The sequence below is a fragment of the Polypterus senegalus genome, chromosome 8 (genome assembly GCF_016835505.1).
Source record: "Polypterus senegalus isolate Bchr_013 chromosome 8, ASM1683550v1, whole genome shotgun sequence".
Classification (NCBI taxonomy): Eukaryota; Metazoa; Chordata; class Cladistia; order Polypteriformes; family Polypteridae; genus Polypterus; species Polypterus senegalus.
Window position 1 is genome coordinate 117,753,703 of NC_053161.1, and position 19,728 is coordinate 117,773,430.

At 36.0% G+C, this 19,728-nt stretch overlaps 1 protein-coding gene across 2 annotated transcripts in view; it reads left to right on the forward strand.

The window, feature by feature from the left end:
• The first annotated feature begins 1,624 nt into the window (after positions 1 to 1,624).
• Positions 1,625 to 19,728, forward strand: part of utp20 (UTP20 small subunit processome component) — a 154,385-nt gene continuing 136,281 nt past the window's right edge. For both annotated transcript variants that reach the window (XM_039761686.1, XM_039761688.1), the window contains exons 1-6: positions 1,625 to 1,814; positions 2,139 to 2,219; positions 2,873 to 2,939; positions 4,028 to 4,160; positions 9,733 to 9,921; positions 16,188 to 16,269. In XM_039761686.1, coding sequence (XP_039617620.1) covers positions 1,770 to 1,814; positions 2,139 to 2,219; positions 2,873 to 2,939; positions 4,028 to 4,160; positions 9,733 to 9,921; positions 16,188 to 16,269 — 597 coding nt within the window. In that variant the 5' untranslated portion in view covers positions 1,625 to 1,769. The remainder of the gene's footprint in view (positions 1,815 to 2,138; positions 2,220 to 2,872; positions 2,940 to 4,027; positions 4,161 to 9,732; positions 9,922 to 16,187; positions 16,270 to 19,728) is intronic.

Consider the following 19,728-nt stretch of genomic DNA (forward strand, 5'->3'; position numbering starts at 1 on the left):
AGCAGAGAAAAGCCAAGAAAAAATGACACCTTTTATTGGCCAACTAAAAAGATTACAATATGCAAGCTTTCGAGGCAACTCAGGTCCCTTCGGAAGGGGCCTGAGTTGCCTCGAAAGCTTGCATATTGTAATCTTTTTAGTTAGCCAATAAAAGGTGTCATTTTGCTTGGCTTTTCTCTACATTCATAATGGCTAACACGGTACAACAACCTAGTACTTAGAACAGCAGAAAATTCTTAAATTACTAAAAATCAAGCTACATTAGTGGTGTCAAACTTTTTTTTTCCCCCAAATATTCAAATCATGTTACATTTGAGGCACAATAAACAACATTGCTGCTGCCACTCCTCTCACTTTTTAAAGCTGTAAGAGTTTCTGAGTTGGCCATCTGTCCTTTTGTGGGTTACCTGCCACCACCCTTCAGGATGTTCTTGTGTTTCTGTTGTATGTGAATAAAAAACACACAATTTGCATTTCTACATGTTTAATATTTCTATCACTAATGGAAATGTTCCAATGCTAAATCCAAAGGATAATGAAGTAGGTAATTAAGTTATCAAAAATATCTGCGACTAATAAAGCATTTTAAAAATTACTTTTATTTTTGTCATAAATACTTCATCATTGCATGCTTAAATTTAAAAGTAATACCCATCGAGAACTGAGTAGCTTTTGTTATCAAAATATATCATCAGTGACAAACTCTGTATTTGGTTAATTACTGATTATCATATATGCCTACTCTTTGTATGTTATGATTAAGAAATTCAGGCAGTAGTACAAACAATTGCTACTTAGTAAACACATAAGGGCAGTTTTTGAAATAGCTTATTTATTTTATATTAAGCTTTAAAAAACACAGGCAGTAGCACTACACAGTACAACAGAGGTCTTTACATGGCTTTTTGTGATCAAATTCTTATTGATAAAACGAAAAAAAAGAATACAACAAAAGAAAGCCAACAATAACAACAGATTTTTGGGTCATACAGAAACAAACCCCCAACTACACACACACAAATACCCACCTGAGACGGTTATTTAAACAAAATCACAAAAGAGAAAAATAATAATGTAACTTCAAAAACAAGTATCTTTGTCAAGACTGCAGCAAAAGTACAAGAAAGGAACTATCACGTAGTGAGGCCTTCACAAATTATTGTGGGGGACGTTGGATGAATGAAAATTAAGAACCACTGCCACATCGTAGGCTTAACATGTACTCCTACTATAACGAATTACAGGTTTATGCGTTTATGTCTGTGAATAAATAACTTTTCCATTGTAAAGTTAAAAAAAAAACAAATCCAAGTCTCTACACCATTCGTGATTTCAGATTTTGACACACGCCAGTCGTATAAGTTGGTATAAAATCTATTAAATTATATTTTCACCATTCTGCACAAAATAAAGGTTAGCCCCTTTGTTGCCTCCGAACCGTCTGAACCAAATATCGCAACAACTGCAACCACTGAAAATATAAAAAAGGAAAGAACTGGGGAACAGGGCGCTTAACAAATTCGACTACGGAAAGCCACTAGGGTCAGACACGTAACTGTATTTCCGTCTCATCTGGAGAGCCATAGAACGCCACGTGATCAAAAATGTCCAGCCCACTCCGAGGTTAGCAACATGGTGGCGCCCATGTACTAACAGCGTGTCTGCATTCACTGCAAACTTTTAAATGTCCTGTTGTTTGTTGATTTCTGATTACTCGGCTTTAATGGTTATTTTATATCTGTGTGATATTTTTAAATTTAACGAATACAATGAAGACTAAATCCTCACATCACAAATCAGAAAACACGTTTAGGGTAAGTTGTGTGGAAGCTGTATGTTTATGTGTTTCCTTTTAAGACAGATACTCTAATCTAATACCAATTTGAAATGGTATTCTTTTGGTCGGAGACTGTATGGTATTTTGATTTGTAGGCACCTTTTAAAGAAGTGATCTTACCTTTGTAGTAGTTTTCATTATAAGCTATCAAATTAAAGTTGTGCTTAGTAAAAACATGTAAGAGGGTTTCAGTGTGGTCTTAACAGTATTTATACCGTGGACTAAAACAGTGAAATTACGGTCTGTGTAGAAGTGCTAACGTCTGGAATAACGGATTCGATTTTGTTCTTTCCGTTTACAGTTTCTTACGTTTTCTGAGAGGCTTGCAAATGTCAACATTGATGTTGTTCATCGCATTGATAGAACTGGAAGTTTCAGTGAGGTAAGTATTAATGTTTACAACACAGACTTCCGAATATTTCAATTTGATAGTTACAGCTAAACTGTAATTAAACAGTTGTAGTGTTCATTATAATTATTAATGGTGTGTATTTTTCAAAGGAGGAATACAGTAAGTGGGTAAATTGCAATTTACAATCGTGTCCTCTTTTAGAAACCGCTTTTAAAAGCAACAAAACCAACAATATAGCTTAATGGTATATTTTCTTAATTACACATTATTGCTCTGTTTTATTGTGTCATTTGCTAGAAAAGGGAATGCTGTTTGAAGTTAACCTGAAATTAAGAATATGTTTGTTAAATCTTTGGAGAATGCAAGATGAGCATTAGTGCCTCATATTTTTAAAATATCTGTATTCTTGAAACAATTATGTAATGTAGAATAAACTGTTTGGGTAGGCATACTTTTCTTTGGAGGTGTACAGTAAAGATAGTGATATAATCTTATTATTAATAGAAATCATACATATATGTTAAGCAAAGGATAAGAGTTGTTGCTTAAATCGGTATCTTTTATGCATGTGAAACTGGTAGAATTTCCAAAGTTTATAAAAAATTAAATGATTAGTAATTTTTATTAATATTTACTGTGATGTTAGTTTATTGTGTTGAATATTTTTGATTTTTCTGCAACAGGAAGTTGAAACTTACTTTTTTGAAAGCCTGAAAAAATGGAGAGATTTGAATCTAACAGAACATTTTGGTAAGGGTTTTTTTATGTATGCATGAAAGTGTTCTCTTACAACAATTAGAATATTTGATTGAGATTAGTGATTTTCTTTGTATCTTTTAATTTCCAGCCATTCACAGACATCTGACATTTTGGGTCTGGTTCTTTGCATTCCATGGGGCATACTATTTGTTCAAAATTTGGGCATGTTATTTCCGGAAATGTAGTTTGCAGTATAACATTGTGAACACAGTCTGAGAGTGTCATTAGACTTAATTTTTATTCCACATTAAAGTTTTCTTTTCTTCCTTCCTTTTTTGTCGATCAATAGAAGCACCTGAGGAAGGTGATTTAATTTCTCAGAAAATCTTGAAATTATTACAGGAAAATGAACATAGGACAAAAAAACTAGCAGTAAAATAGTTTTTCAGTACAACAGTAAAAATAATTTATTTTTTTGCATAGCCGAAGTCACACAAGGAGTCCTGCAATGGGCTTTAACAATGCCTGTTTTTGACAGCCCCCAGCGTTGACTCCCTAAGAAGTCAAGAAAAAAACTCCCAAAGAAAAAAATAATTTTGTAGGGGGAAAAAGAATGGAAGAAATCTTGGGAAAGGCAATTCAGAGAGAGACCCCTTTCCAGCTATGTTGGGCATGCAGTTTGTGTAAAAAAAAATTGGTTAAATAAAATAAACAAAACAGAACTTTAGTAAAAGTATGTTTGAGAAACTTGAGTTCACTATATTAAGAATTTTATAGGATAAATATATAAGGAGTAGTAGGAGAATTAAAGACTAGCGAATTTGCTAGGAAATGCCAATGATTTAAACTGGAGAGTTTTCAGTCTTATTGCACAATTCTTTTAAAACACAAAAGCATGTGAGTGACTGATTTGTTTCTGATTAAGATGATTTCAGATGTTATTTGAAAAATTGTCACTCTACTGTCCAAGTTTTGACATATGCAGCAATCTTTTATATTTATTTGCCTGGTCAGTTGTGGGTATATTTTGGTTTTCTTTGTAAATGCATGCTCCTTAAATCCATTTATAAATCATGGATATACATGCTGTGTATTTTTTGGCCAAATGTTTGTTTTGACATCTTTTTGTTTGTTTATAGTGACATTTTTTAAGGAGGTTGTCACTAAATGCCAGTCATTCAACCAGCTAGTTTTTCATCAGAATGCAATTGTTGAGAGTTTGAAGACCCATCTTCAAGTTAAACGGAGCCTTGCCTACCAGCCACTTTTGGAGTAAGTAGATCCTAAAAGTAATTTTTTTTTACCTAAATGCATAAATAAATCTTGAAAATATCCACCTGTTTTTCCCCCCCAAGTCTGCCATTTCATTCCTGTTTTAAGGTCTCTGCATTTACCTTGTCAACCTTGGGTCCAAGGGTGGAGTTGGCTTTGGGTAGAATGACATCTCAATGCAGGGCATACCTATTTCTCTCTTTTGATTTAACGCATATCTCATGCAAAATGCCGGCCTGTCCGTCAGTAAGCATATACGAGCAGTTGCCTGCCTGCTGTTTCGTCACACACAGCAATGTGATGAAGTCTGCATTTTAAGGTTGCAGGTTTTTTTTACTGGGATGCTCTGTGATTGATGACAGACAGTAAACTTTGTTAAAATCATATTGAAAAATGGCACTTTGTTAGTTGTTACTTCAGTCGTTTTGCGGTGTGCACAATATGTTCTGTTACAAATAAATTCTTCAATGGGAGCTCATCAAAAAAAAAACACGGAAAATGATTTAGTAAAAATAATAGTAATAATTTAGTAATAATTTATAATTAATGACTCATTACTTGACACCCAAGAACTCTTTATAAAGACATTTTAAAATAAATGTGCTAATCCACTTTCACGCCATATGTGCAGCCTTGCTCTTAGACCTTTACTCAGGTAGTTTTTTTTTTTTTTCTGGTGGAAAAGGAAAAGCGTGTTGTGGAACTCCAGTTTAACCTTGAGTCATATGAGTGATTAAAACTGTGTGAATGAAACAGTTTTAAGTTGTATAAAAAAAAAAAAAAAAATCCATTGGCTGTCATGATTACCCCTTTAAATTGGGGGAGGATCTCATATTTCAAAAAGGAAACAAATTTATTGCTAATACTGTGCACATTTTTTGATTTTTATGCACTTTGAGACGTGCCTGGGTCACATGTGAGCAAAATGTTTATTTTTTTATTTCAAAAGTGGGAAAAAAGTGCTTATACTACCTTAGATTATGTTCAGTAATAGCTTTTTTTATATACTGTATATATATTTTTTTGATGTGCCTGTGTCAGATGTCACCAATTTAAAAGGGAAATGACGAATAAGCAATACTTGTTTTTAAATGCATTAATTTGTGTTGATTTGAAATTTGTCATTACCTGCTGCTTCCTGGCTGCTGTAGATAATCTGTCCCAGCTAAATTTCTTGGTATGAAAATCTGCCCCAACTGAATTTGTATTTGAATAGCCCTGGTCTATTGAGTTTTACACAGAGATGTGATGTCTCTGCATGTTTTGCAGACAAGAGATTGTTTCCTTTGAGCATTTTGGTAAAAACATAAATGTATAGTTTTAAACATCCTCAACATGTGAAGTTTTAGTTTTTTGCTAAACAGATTTCAGCATCGAAAGAATAGCAGATACAGTATATACTTTGGCAAATTTTTCAAATTATTATTATATGTGTATATTTTGTGTTTTGTATTGTATTGAATCCCTTCTTTTTGACACCCACTGCACACCCAACCTACCTGGAAAGGGGTCTCTCTCTGAACTGCCTCTCCCAAGGTTTCTTCCATTTTTTCCCTACAAGGGTTTTTTGGGATTTTTTCCTTGTCTTCTTAGAGAGTCACAGCTGGGGGGCTGTCAAGAGGCAGGGCCTGTTAAAGCCCATTGTGGAACTTCTTGTGTGATTTTGGGCTATACAACAATAAATTGTATTGTATTATTAGAAACTATAAACATATTGGCACAGTGCAGCTAATGTTTGTGGAAGTAAATTGAGAGAAACACAACTAACTTTTGAATCATTAGAACAGTGTTGAATATTTATATCATAATAAGAACCATAAGGAAGTGGTGGTTTATTTGCAGAGATAATATATAAATCAAGAGACTGTAGAATGTGGAAAGACAGTCTGGCATGTACACTTTTAAGTGGACAAAAGACATGCTAAAAGATGATCCTAACAGCTCAGGGTCTATAAATGAATAAAGCCAGGATCGGCTTCTCTCCCCTGGCATTATATGAATGGAAATGGAGTCTAGAAATGGTTGGATGCAATGTCAGGCAGCCTGGCAATCATGTGGATTACAATGAGGGCAGGCCTCATCAGGTTGAAACAAAAAAGACAATCTGCTTTGTAAAATGTCACTCCTTATTCATTTTTTTTAAACATGTCCACTGGAAATCTGTTGTGAAAACAACTACCATAGCTAGCAAAGTAACAGACATTTTGTGAAATTCATTTTTTTGTTAGCCTTTCCTTGATTTTATTGTATTTATACATTGAGCCTTTATATCTAAACCCTTATGCAAAGAACAAGAGGAGATAGTTCTAAAATGCCAGCAAATTCCTCCTCTCCAAGAGGCTTCTGTGTGTTATGTCTAATAATGAACTGCATTATATTACAAAATCACATTTAATCAGATGTTGCTGTTAGCATTTAATCCTGATGGAATCCTGAATGCTCATGATAATGTCAAAATGTTTGCCACATACTCTGGAATGATGTTTGATGCATCTCAGAGGCCAGTGTAAATGCTGGGGTGGAATCAGATGCCCAGGATCACAGATAGCAATCTTTTTTTTTTTCTTTTTCCTGAACACATTAGATGAACCTGGTTTGGATATTAATGAGTGATTATTAATTGAGAAATGGTAATCATTTATTATTTTTAAAATATTAAAATCGGCTATTTTTGTCATCTTGGTGGTTAATCTTATTAGGATCTAATATGAAGTCTTACATTGAGAAAGATAGTTCTTTATTTTTGCAGTAAACCTCCACAAAATGGTATGGCTGTGAAGCCCAGGCTGGTTAGTGTGGTTGCAATTTATCTGGAACCTGCATGTGTAAACTTGTTCAATATTTGACTCGCCCTTGTATAAAGTACCAACTAAAGGTTTATCTTCAGAAGTGCCAATGTCAAGTTGATAATTGATACTTATAATTGATAATGATTAATTGATAATTTTAGACTTGACTGAGTCTAAAATAGACTCAGTCAAGAGGACGTGCAGACCAGAATTTATATGAAGCTCACCAGTACGAACATTTTGTTTGTTCATGAGTATCAAATCTTAACATATTTTTGGGTTAATTTTTAGTTTCAGTGGGTACATTAGTGGACTTTACACATATTACAGAAAATAATAATGATGCTTCAATTAATCAGTTGATTTTTCACTACAAAAGATTTGATCAGTAATTGGTAAATTGGCCGATCACAAATCTTGTGTAGCTTCTTTTTTAGAGAAAAGAAATCAGCTGAGTCATCCTTTGCATTTAGACAAATAGCAAGAAAACCTACATGAATGAATTTGGGCGTTTTTATTTTGTCCTTTCTTTAAAATAGGCACTGCTCATCTGAGTTTGGATATTGAGCAAGTTAGTGTTAAGTTCAGCATCTCACATTTTCAGTTTTAAAAAGAGGTAAATAAGTAGGTTAAACAGTAGGCTTGTAACATGAAAATGTGTCTTTTTTTACTTGTAAACTATTTAAGCATGTTAGCCTTGTATCTTCTTGTTGAGTATCTTATGAACATTCGATATTTTTTTTTTTAAAGGTTTTTACTGTGTTTTACAAACTGGATTCCAAAAAAGTTGGGACACTAAACAAATTGTGAATAAGAACTGAATGCAATGATGTGGAGATGGCAAATGTCAATATTTTATTTGTAATAGAACGTAGATGACAGATCAAACGTTTAATCTGAGTAAATGTATCATTTTAAAGGAACAATATGTTGATTCAAAATTTCACGGTGTCAACAAATCCCAAAAAAGTTGGGACAAGTAGCAATAAGAGGCTGGAAAAAGTAAATTTGAGCATAACGAAGAGCTGGAAGACCAATTAACACTAATTAGGTCAATTGGCAACATGATTGGGTATAAAAAGAGCTTCTCAGAGTGGCAGTGTCTCTCAGAAGCCAAGATGGGTAGAGGATCACCAATTCCCACAATGTTAAGAAAGATAGTGGAGCAATATCAGAAAGGTGTTACCCAGCGAAAAATTGCAAAGACTTTGCATCTATCATCATCAACTGTGCATAACATTATCCAAAGATTCAGAGAATCTGGAACAATCTCTGTGCGTAAGGGTCAAGGCCGTAAAACCATACTGGATGCCCGTGATCTCCGGGCCCTTAAACGACACTGCACCACAACCAGGAATGTTACTATAAAGGAAATCACAGAATGGGCTCAGGAATACTTCCAGAAACCATTGTCAGTGAACACAATCCACCGTGCCATCCGCCGTTGCCAGCTGAAACTCTACAGTGCAAAGAAGAAGCCATTTCTAAGCAAGATCCACAAGCTCAGGCGTTTTCACTGGGCCAGGGATCATTTAAAATGGTGTGGCAAAATGGAAGACTGTTCTGTGGTCAGACGAGTCACGATTCGAAGTTCTTTTTGGAAATCTTGGACGCCATGTCATCCGGACCAAAGAGGACAAGGACAACCCAAGTTGTTATCAACGCTCAGTTCAGAAGCCTGCATCTCTGATGGTATGGGGTTGCATGAGTGCGTGTGGCATGGGCAGCTTGCATGTCTGGAAAGGCACCATCAATGCAGAAAAATATATTCAGGTTCTAGAACAACATATGCTCCCATCCAGACGTCATCTCTTTCAGGGAAGACCCTGCATTTTTCAACAAGATAATGCCAGACCACATTCTGCATCAATCACAACATCATGGCTGCGTAGGAGAAGGATCCGGGTACTGAAATGGCCAGTCTGCAGTCCAGATCTTTCACCTATAGAGAACATTTTGCGCATCATAAAGAGGAAGGTGCGACAAAGAAGGCCCAAGACGATTGAACAGTTAGAGGCCTGTATTAGACAAGAATGGGAGAGCATTCCTATTTCTAAACTTGAGAAACTGGTCTCCTCAGTCCCCAGACGTGTGTTGAGTGTTGTAAGAAGAAGGGGAGATGCCACACAGTGGTGAAAATGGCCTTGTCCCAACTTTTTTGGGATTTGTTGACACCATGAAATTCTGAATCAACATATTTTTCCCTTAAAATGATACATTTTCTCAGTTTAAACTTTTGTTCCGTGATTTATGTTCTATTCTGAATAAAATATTAGAAGTTGGCACCTCCACATCATTGCATTCAGTTTTTATTCACGATTTGTATAGTGTCCCAACTTTTTTGGAATCCGGTTTGTATTATTTGTGTGTGTCATGCAGTATTGGTTTTGATAAAAAAAAGTGCGATCTTTACTATCATTTTTTTGATACTTTCGAATTTTAGTACTTTCATTATCTCTAACTTGCTCTGCATGTGTATCGCGCCAATGTTTTTAAATTCTTTACGATGTTCTACTTTGTCATCTACTGTTTGTCTTTTATTTCCGGCCCAGGGCATGGTTAAATCTCTTGGCACAAAGTCTCATCTTGTGGGAAGTGAAAGTGTCTCTCTGGGAAAGTCACATCTTGTCTCTTCTCTTCTCCCAAGATTTTTTATTATAATAGAGAGATATTCCTTATTCAAGTTATGTAAATTGTTTTGTGCACCACCATATTCTTGTGTCACTTTTGTAACTTGGCTTTGGTCTGTGTGTATGTTAATGCTTCTCTTTCCTGTCTTTTAGCCTAGTGGTGCAGCTGGCCCGAGATCTTCAAACTGATTTTTACCCTCACTTTAAAGATTTCTTTTTGATTATCACCTCTCTTTTGGACACTCAAGACACAGAGCTGTTAGAATGGGCTTTCACCAGTTTGTCGTATCTTTACAAGTATTTATGGAGGCTAATGATCAAAGATATGCCTGAGATATACAGGTGGGTATGCATGCAGATTGTTATTCTTTACCATATTATTAATGAATTTGTTGCTTCAACATGTCTTGTTAAAAAGCTAAAACTATAAAACCTGCTGATTAATCTTTTCTACTCTTTAATTTATTAAACAAAGAAAAAATAAAATTCTTTTCTTCATTTAAATGTGTTATATATTAGAATCCATATTTAGAGTTTGAATATTAAAAATTGAATTAAAAGTTTTGAAAGTCACCATTAGGAGTACATTATTCTGGATGTACTATGCACCACTTTGATTATTCAGATTGTGCAATTGGTCTCAGAAGACTAATTGAAATTCTAAAACATCATATTTGATCAAAGGTGGGAGGGGGTGCAGCCATTAAACTGCACACATCATATTTTGTTAGTACAATGTTTTTCTGCCAGTGGATATTTTATTTATTATTCTTTTTGGTAGCAATAATATAAAATTACACAAGAGCACAGTTTGAACCATTCACAAATTAGTTATTGTGACCCTGCATTCATTCATCACTATGCCAGGTGACGTGGAGTAGTGAATTATTTGCATGTTTCCTTCCACCGCAGCTGGAATTCCAGTGGTTCTTTGTACTGTTAATTGTGTACATATCTCTTTTGCTGTTGTAAACAAAATGCGTCAACAGACATGGATGTACTTATAGTAATTGTCAGGTGGTGTCTGTCTGTAACCAGAGATTTCTCATATTGTAGCAAGGATGGGCTGACATTACAGATGATACTTGAACATTTCACAGCAGTCACCTGAAATCAAATTTTGATGCAGGGATATGTTGTGTGGGGAGGTTGCACATTCTTACTGTTTTCCCCATGTATTCTACAGTGAATTTGCTGCAGTTAGTGAATTGGCTCAGACTGAGCAAAAGAAGGAGAGAAATCTCATAGTCAACAGACTAATGTATTTCATATTCATAATATTATGCAGCTCATTTTCTTGTTGTAAGAGATTTTATGTTATTGTGCTCACAGTGTCTTAAGACATACTTCATCTACATCAAATTATATATCCTCTTCCTAATATCCTGTTTTTTCATATTTTATACTAGCCGTCCCCCACGGCTCTGCCCGTGCTAGCAGTGAAACAGGACAGTGAGGAGGGCCCACCCGGCTCTCCATTCCTGACATCATGCTTCCCCCTCCCCTCGGCCTGCAGCCTCTGTCTCAGATTACCGCGAATATATCACTCCTGCAAGTGAACTATGATTCTTAGGGAGATTTATACTTCACGCTCAGAATGCGTATGCGCCCGCATCATGGCTGCCACGCGTTCCCAGCGTTCATTTCACGCATCCTCTGAGCAGGTCCTCAGAAATTAACGCAATGCATGCGCGAGTTGCAGTACCAGCAAAAAGTCGGGGGGTGCAGTGTGCTAAAATTCGGAACGTCACGTCAGAGTCTCTGTTTACTATCTACATGTGACAGGAAGCCTCTATGGAGATCCTTCGGGGATCGATGTGCGCGCTTTGCTGTTTGATGAATGGTTCAAAGTGGTGAAGCAAAATGCTGACATACAGATGCATTCGTGGTGCTTTATATTCAAGCGTCGCATATTCCCGATCGTAATGACACAATACATTTTAAAAGTCTCGCATACCATCTTTTGTGCCGTCTATTTTTATTTTTTTTTACTTTACCTGCTGTCAGGTCCAAGAAGCTCGTAGCGATTAAAACTGGGATGACGTTTATGCACCTAATGTTGATGATAAGGAATTTATACAAAATTTATTTGCATCCATTCCCAATCTGAACACTCAAAGTTATAATGGCTGGGGACTTTAATTGTGTTTTAAATCCACTTTTAGATAGGACTTCCTCCACAGGAGGAACGCATCTAACACTGCAAAGATAATTACAAAGTTTATAACTGATCACAACTTATCAGATCCCTGGAGGTTTTTAAACCCAAATTCAAGAACATATTCTTTCTACTCACCAGTACATCATTGCTACTCAAGGATTGATTACTTCTTTATAGACAATAACTTCTTGCCTAAGATTAAATCTTGCAAATACAATGCTATTGTTATTTCGACCATGCACCTATGATCTTGGAGCTGAAATTACTAAGCCCCATACACTCACCCCACAGATGGCGCCTCAACCCGCTTCTATTAGCTGACGAGAATTGTACGGAATTTATATCCAAACAAATCAAATTCTTTCTAGAGACAAATACATCCCCGAGATCTCTGCAGGAATACTCTGGGAAACTCTTAAGGCCTTCTTAAGAGGACAGATTATCTCATATCTTTCCCACAGAAATAAATCCGAAGCCAAGAAAGTAGCAGAGATAAAAAGCAAAATTACTAAAATAGATGAAGAACATGCCAGACTACCAAGCGAGACTCTACATAGGAGGAGGCAGGCTCTACATTCAGAATTAAACCTCTTGACAACTAAAGAAACTGAACAACTAATTTACAAATCCAGACATCATTACTATGAACATGGAGAGAAAGCTAATAAGCTTTTAGCTCAACAAATTCACAAGCAAGAAGTGCAGCGCAATCTCGTAATCACTAACACTAACGGAGATAAAATCATCGAACACAAAAATATAATGCACACTTTCAGAGACTACTATAAATCCCTATATACTACTGAGTTTAAAGAAGACAATACACAATCTAATGCATTTCTGGATACATTACAGATACCACAAATGGACGCTTTTAGTGTGGAGGAACTTAATAAAACTCTGGCGTTATCAGAATTACTAGATGTTATAAAGTCACTCCAAGGCGGAAAAGCAGCAGGCCCTGATGGCTACCCTGCAGAGTTTTACAAGAAATTCTCCGCTCAGCTAGCTCCCTCCTATTAGCAACATTTACAGAAGCCAGAGATAACCAATTTCTTCCACAAACCTTTCGCCAAGCACTAATCACTGTCTTTCCAAAACAAAATAAGGACTTATTACAATGTGCATCATACAGACCAATTTCACTTCTGAATAACGACGTTAAAATACTCTCTAAAATCATAGCTAGAAGGATGGAGAAAGTGCTCCCCTCTGTAATATCACAAGACCAAACTGGATTTATTAGGGGCCGACACTTATCTTCAAATCTTCGAGCCTGTTTAATGTAATATACTCACCAACTAAATCAAACACCCCAGAAATATTATTATCATTGGATGCAGAAAAGCATTCGACATGATTGAATGGAAATACCTTTTACTACATTGGAGAAGTTTGGGTTTGGCCCAACATTTGTGCATGGATTAAATTACTGTATACTAACCCAGAAGCTTCAGTTTGCATCAACAACATTTGCTCAGACTACTTTAAACTAGAGCGTGGCACTAGACAAGGATGCCCTTGTCACCGCTGCTGTTTGCATTGCCATTGAACCACTGGCAATACATTGTTGAAATACTGATCAGATAAAGGGGATTAGCAGAGAAGGACTGGAACAGAAAATCTCATTATATGCAGATGATATGGTACTGTATATTTCGACCCAGAAAATTCTGTGCCTGCAGTCTTAGCAGCACTCACAGAATTTCAAAAGATCTCTGGTCTCAGAATTAATCTGAATAAAAGTGTACTCTTTCCAGTGAATTCTCAAGCATATAATATTAGATTAGATACCCTACCTTTTATCATTGCAGAACAGTTTAAATACCTAGGGTAAACATCACAAGTAAACATAAAGCTCTATATCAACAAAATTTCGCCATCTGCATGGAAAAAATTAAACAAGACTTGCATAGATGGTCAACCCTTCATCTCACACTAGCTGGAAGAATTAACACTGTTAAGATGAATATTCTTCCTAAGCTCCTTTTTATTTCAAAACATCCCAATATACATTAATAAATCATTCTTTAAGCAATTAGATTCAACAATAACCTCATTTATTTGGAATTCAAAACATCCACGCATCAAAAGAGCGACCCTACAAAGACAAAAGGCAGAAGGTGGCATGGCTCTACCTAACTTCCAGTTTTATTACTGGGCAGCAAATATACAGGTGATAAGAACCTGGACACAAATAGAAGAACATACACAGGCTTGGACCGCAATAGAAGTAAAATCCTGCAGTACTTCTTTGTATTCCTTGCTCTGTGCTCCAATAAACACACGTTATCGGCAATACACTAATAACCCAATTGTGCTCCACTCACTTAGAATCTGGAACCAATGTAGAAAGCATTTTAAGACGGAGAAGCTTCTATCTGTGGCACCTCTGCAAGAGAACCACCTCTTTCAACCTTCACAAACATATGCAGTTTTTAATATCTGGAAAAAATTTGGAATTAACTTGCTTAGAGATCTTTATATAGACAACGTCTTTGCATCCTATGAACAATACATTCCAAATTTAAAATTTTAAAATAACTTCATAAAGCACAGAGAATTTATTAATTTAGGTATGTTTACAAGCCTTAAAATTTAACGCTGCTTGGCCTGCTCTCTCTCTCAGGGGTGGGGATCGATCTGTTCTTAACTAAATTTTTCTTTTTGTAAAAACTTGATTGCTTTGTATGGATTGTAATAAAATTAATAAAAAAAAAAAAAACTGGGATGACGTTTATGATGGTCTGCTTTAATAATAAAGTAAACTACGAGGTTAAAGTTGACATTTCGAGATTAAAGCCGAAATTTCCACTTTAATCACAAATTAAACGTTTTCACCATGACGTTTTGGGAATAAGCTTCCATTGTATTGAGTGGGGGAAATCAATTCTAGATAAAAACTAATGCACAGTAATCGAGTTATCATACAGTTTTAAGGGAAGCAATTTGTCATTTGGCAATCATTTTTGAAACTGAAAGGGCCTCATTTGTTATTTATCTATTTATGCTTACATGTTTACCTTTACTTTAACTCTGTGCATATTTGGAACCGTTGATAGTAACTGCATCTAATAGTTTAATACTTACTTAGTTTATTGTCTACTCTTATATACTCTTTTTATCTAAAGCATCTATAGGCTTGCTCCAAACGATATTTCATTGTATTGTACAGTGACAAAAAAGGTCTTGCATCTTGACTGTGAAGAACACTTAAAATGTAAGAGTGCTATGACTTGGTCTGGCTATGCAGCAGTACAGCAAGATGTGAAGAGCAAAGAGCAACAGAAAGTTGTGATATTCATATGAGCTCAACTGTATATAAAGTAAATTTACCAGATTGGCAGAAAAGGAGGCATTTAGCAATAGCAGAGAACTAAATTATACAACAAAGCCCAAATGGGTATATAAAACCACAGTTGGTTATTGATTGATTCATTACAGTTGAATATTCAGGATAAGAGCAGAGGTGTATAAATTCTGAGCAGTTCCAATATATTTTTTTGAGGAGTGTAATGTTGCATTTTTCCAAGACCTACAGTGTTCAGAAGCTTGTTTTTAATTTCTGGGTTCTGTTTTCACCCTGAAATCCATATAATCACATTGGGTATGGGTAATATAATGCAAAGCATCAGTGGATTTTTTTAAAATGATTAATTAATATAGAACTTTTAACAATGAATCACCAAAGTGTGTTTAGCATGACCACGAACATGAAAAGTTTTCTAATTTTTAGTGTTACATATGTCTTTTGGAAATGTAAATTTAGCAACCCATAATTTTTAATACAATTTAGAATATTAATCATAAATAAATATTTTGATAGAAAACATTTGAATTTCAACTGTTTTTCCAAGTAATATATCTTACTTATTCTGTTGATAATTCGAATGTGTGTTACCTAATATTTCTAAAAAGTACAGTATACGAAAATTCTGTTAAGGTTTTGTTTAACAGGATAACACATTCATTATTCCCTTTGTGTTGATTTGTGATTGCTACACACAATCAGTCATGTATGTGATTCATCGGGCAGTATATACAATATTTGTGATTAAAAAATGCTAAGATCACCTGTATCAATAGTTTCATACTTTTTGTGCATGTTAGAGATTTAAATGCTTATATCTAAGTTAACTAATTATTAAGTGTTCAATCTTTCATTTTTAAATAGCAATGAAAAGAGTACAGTACAAAATTAATTACTGAGGTTTTCTGCATACTAGGGGCCAGTGGCATCATTAAGCAGTTTTCTTGCATCATTTAAAACATTTAGTGTTGTGGCTCTAAGACTTGGATTGCATATTTTTCCTTGCACACCCATCCAATGTACCCACAATAGTGTCTTATGTGGTAGAACACTGTATCTATGAAGTAAACACGGTAGTCTTCTAGGTACTGTATATTGAACATGCATTATTAATACTTCTTACTTTATTTTTGCCAGTTTATACAGCAAGCTGCTAGCCCACAAAAAAGAGCACATACGAAACTTTGCCGCTGAAAGTTTTGCTTTCTTGATGAGAAAGGTAAGATTCTATTTTTTTATATGATAGTTCAAGGAACAAAGTGTTCCAAGTGTCTGATATAGCAGCAAAGCTGTTAATATACACTAACCTAAAGGATTATTAGGAACACCTGTTCAATTTCTCATTAATGCAATTATCTAATCAACCAATCACATGGCAGTTGCTTCAATGCATTTAGGGGTGTGGTCCTGGTCAAGACAATCTCCTGAACTCCAAACTGAATGTCAGAATGGGAAAGAAAGGTGATTTAAGCAATTTTGGGTGTGGCATGGTTGTTGGTGCCAGACGGGCCGCTCTGAGTATTTCACAATCTGCTCAGTTACTGGGATTTTCACGCACAACCATTTCTAGGGTATACAAAGAATGGTGTGAAAAGGGAAAACATCCAGTATGCGGCAGTCCTGTGGGCGAAAATGCCTTGTTGATGCTAGAGGTCAGAGGAGAATGGGCCGACTGATTCAAGCTGATAGAAGAGCAACTTTGACTGAAATAACCACTCGTTACAACCAAGGTATGCAGCAAAACATTTGTGAAGCCACAACACGCACAACCTTGAGGCGGATGGGCTACAACAGCATAAGACCCCACCGGGTACCACTCATCTCCACTACAAATAGTAAAAAGAGGCTACAATTTGCACGAGCTCACCAAAATTGGACAGTTGAAGACTGGAAAAATGTTGCCTGGTGTGATGAGTCTCGATTTCTGTTGAGACATTCAAATGGTAGTCAGAATTTGGCGTAAACAGAATGAGAACATGGATCCATCATGCCTTGTTACCACTGTGCAGGCTGGTGGTGGTGGTGTAATGGTGTGGGGGATGTTTTCTTGGCACACTTTAGGCTCCTTAGTGCCAATTTGGCATCGTTTAAATGCCACTGGCTACCTGAGCATTGTTTCTGACCATGTCCATCCCTTCATGACCACCATGTACTCATCCTCTGATGGCTACTTCCAGCAGGATAATGCACCATGTCACAAAGCTCGAATCATTTCAAATTGGTTTCTTGAACATGACAATGAGTTCACTGTACTAAAATGGCCCCCACAGTCACCAGATCTCAACCCAATAGAGCATCTTTGGGATGTGGTGGAACGGGAGCTTCATGCCCTGGATGTGCATCCCACAAATCTCCATCAACTGCAAGATGCTATCCTATCAATATGGGCCAACATTTCTAAAGAATGCTTTCAGCACCTTGTTGAGTCAATGCCACGTAGAATTAAGGCAGTTCTGAAGGCGAAAGGGGGTCAAACACGGTATTAGTATGGTGTATAAAATGTACACCTATCATCAGTTTTATTTGGGGAAAGGAGAATAGACGAGATGGCACATTGTGGTTGGAGCGATCCATAAGTGAAAGCAGCTTACTTGCAGTGTTTTCATAGGCATGACGATGTAGTGTATGCAAATACAAAAATAAAAATAGTTTTTCTTTGCATGGGTATACATCTGCCATCAAATCATGTATGCAATTCTGCATGTGCAATTGCAAATAGATAACTCTCCTGGGTTAGATATTTGGCTTTTTACAGAAGCTCTTTAAATAAATAAATGTATATAGTATACACACACACACTATGGTCTGAACACATGTCAGAATGACTGAAAAGGAAGAAAATTTAAAAAGAAGGAGAAATATCTTACTAGGCAGTCACAGTGAAGCATGATACAGGTGTATTGCTGTTGGTATGAAGCAGCCCCAGTAGCCTTTCTTGACACATATCAGCTAAATAATTTATTGGCTGAAAGTACTCAATGTTAGTGTATTAGAGAGAGGATGTGCAGCGTTGTTCATATGATATTGGGTTTTGTTTTAATGCTGCTTTGCTACTACCTCCAGGAGGTCGAAAGCACATCCTGTAACTGAGCCTGCCCTTTTAATTAGCTTGTTTATTTGATGGCTCTCTGTTGACGTGGTGTTACCAAACTAGCACATCACAGAGTTGTACTGTAGAATATGTGAAGGATGTCTCTACCCACATTAAGGGAATAAAGTCTCTCAAGGCAAAAAACTGTGTACATGTAATTCATTACATGTGCCCGCATTTCAGTATAACTATAATCAAATCATTTTTTTTTTCTCCTTTATGGTCAAGAACTACTGTATATACTTAGTCGAGTCTTGAAACCTGAAAAATCGATCATAAAATCAGACCCCGACTTGGACCCCTGTTCAAAAATACCACACTTATTATTTTTTTTTTATCTTCTTGCCTCCTCCAATCTTGCATCAGTTTCTCAGACGCATCGAATTTTGTTGCAGCAGCACAGTTACCAATTTCTTTTGCCACTTCAACGACTTTTAATTTAAAACCAGCTTCATATTTTCTTCTGATCGAACACTCCATTGTAGATAAGGGATGCTCTTACGATGAAGGTGTTTGAGGGTGTGAGATGCACAAAACAATGTAAAGGTCGCTTTGGAATAGTTTGGGTATTACCAGGTGGTCATGTGGGCACAATTGAAAGAGAGAGAGAGGTTAGAAGCATGCGCTGATACAGCGCATTGCCTCACCCACATAGAAAAAAATGCAGTGTGTGCTGTGGTTACTCTCTCAGGTGGTTGTTAACATATAATCTCTTGGGCCAATAGCGTGAGGTTTCCACATTCAACTTGTACGACAGACATTATAAAATACCAGAAATGATATGGTAAAATCAAGCCCCGACTTATCTGTGGGAGAACTTAAACGCGACTATGTACAGTATGTTGTATTGGTCCTTCCATTTTCAAAAAGAAATTCTACCATAATCGTCATATTTGCATTCATTGTTGGGTCTGCCATGTCTGTGTAAATGTTGTGAGTTTTCTTCACTGATGGCTCATTGTTCAGTCCACTATTTGCCATTTGCATGTTCTCCCTTCCTCATGCCAAAATGCATGTATCAGTGTACTTCATATTCCATGGTGTGTTGTTTTTTTACTTAAAAAAACTAATGGCATCAGTTTTTAAATTAGATTTTTTTTCTTCATTGCGTGTAGTGAAATAATGTGAGTGATTTATGAGTGTGAATTTTTTATTTTGTTGTTGATTATTTCAAAACTCTTTCTTGGAAAGACTGTTCAGAGATGTCTAACAGCAGCAGGAGAGGGTTGGTCGAGTTAAAAAGGATATGCAAATGCAATCAAGTACAAGCTGAAAGAGAGGGATGGAGATTCACAACTGGGTACCTCATTCAATGGGACTATTTCTGGTGGTAATAGGGTTGTTTGAGGATATATATATCATTTTTTCTAAATAGAGGTTCTGAGTTTCAACAGCATGGGTATTAAAGAGCAAACACAAAAGTCAAGAAAGGACATGAGCGTGACATGCACACTAGGGCTGTCAAATCAAATGTTGCTATTCAAAAAAAAAAAATAAAAAAATAAAAATTTATTTAAAAAAATTAAGGTCTTATTTAAATGCAAAAGCAGACATTGAATTGTCAGTAAACAGTTGTTTTACAATATG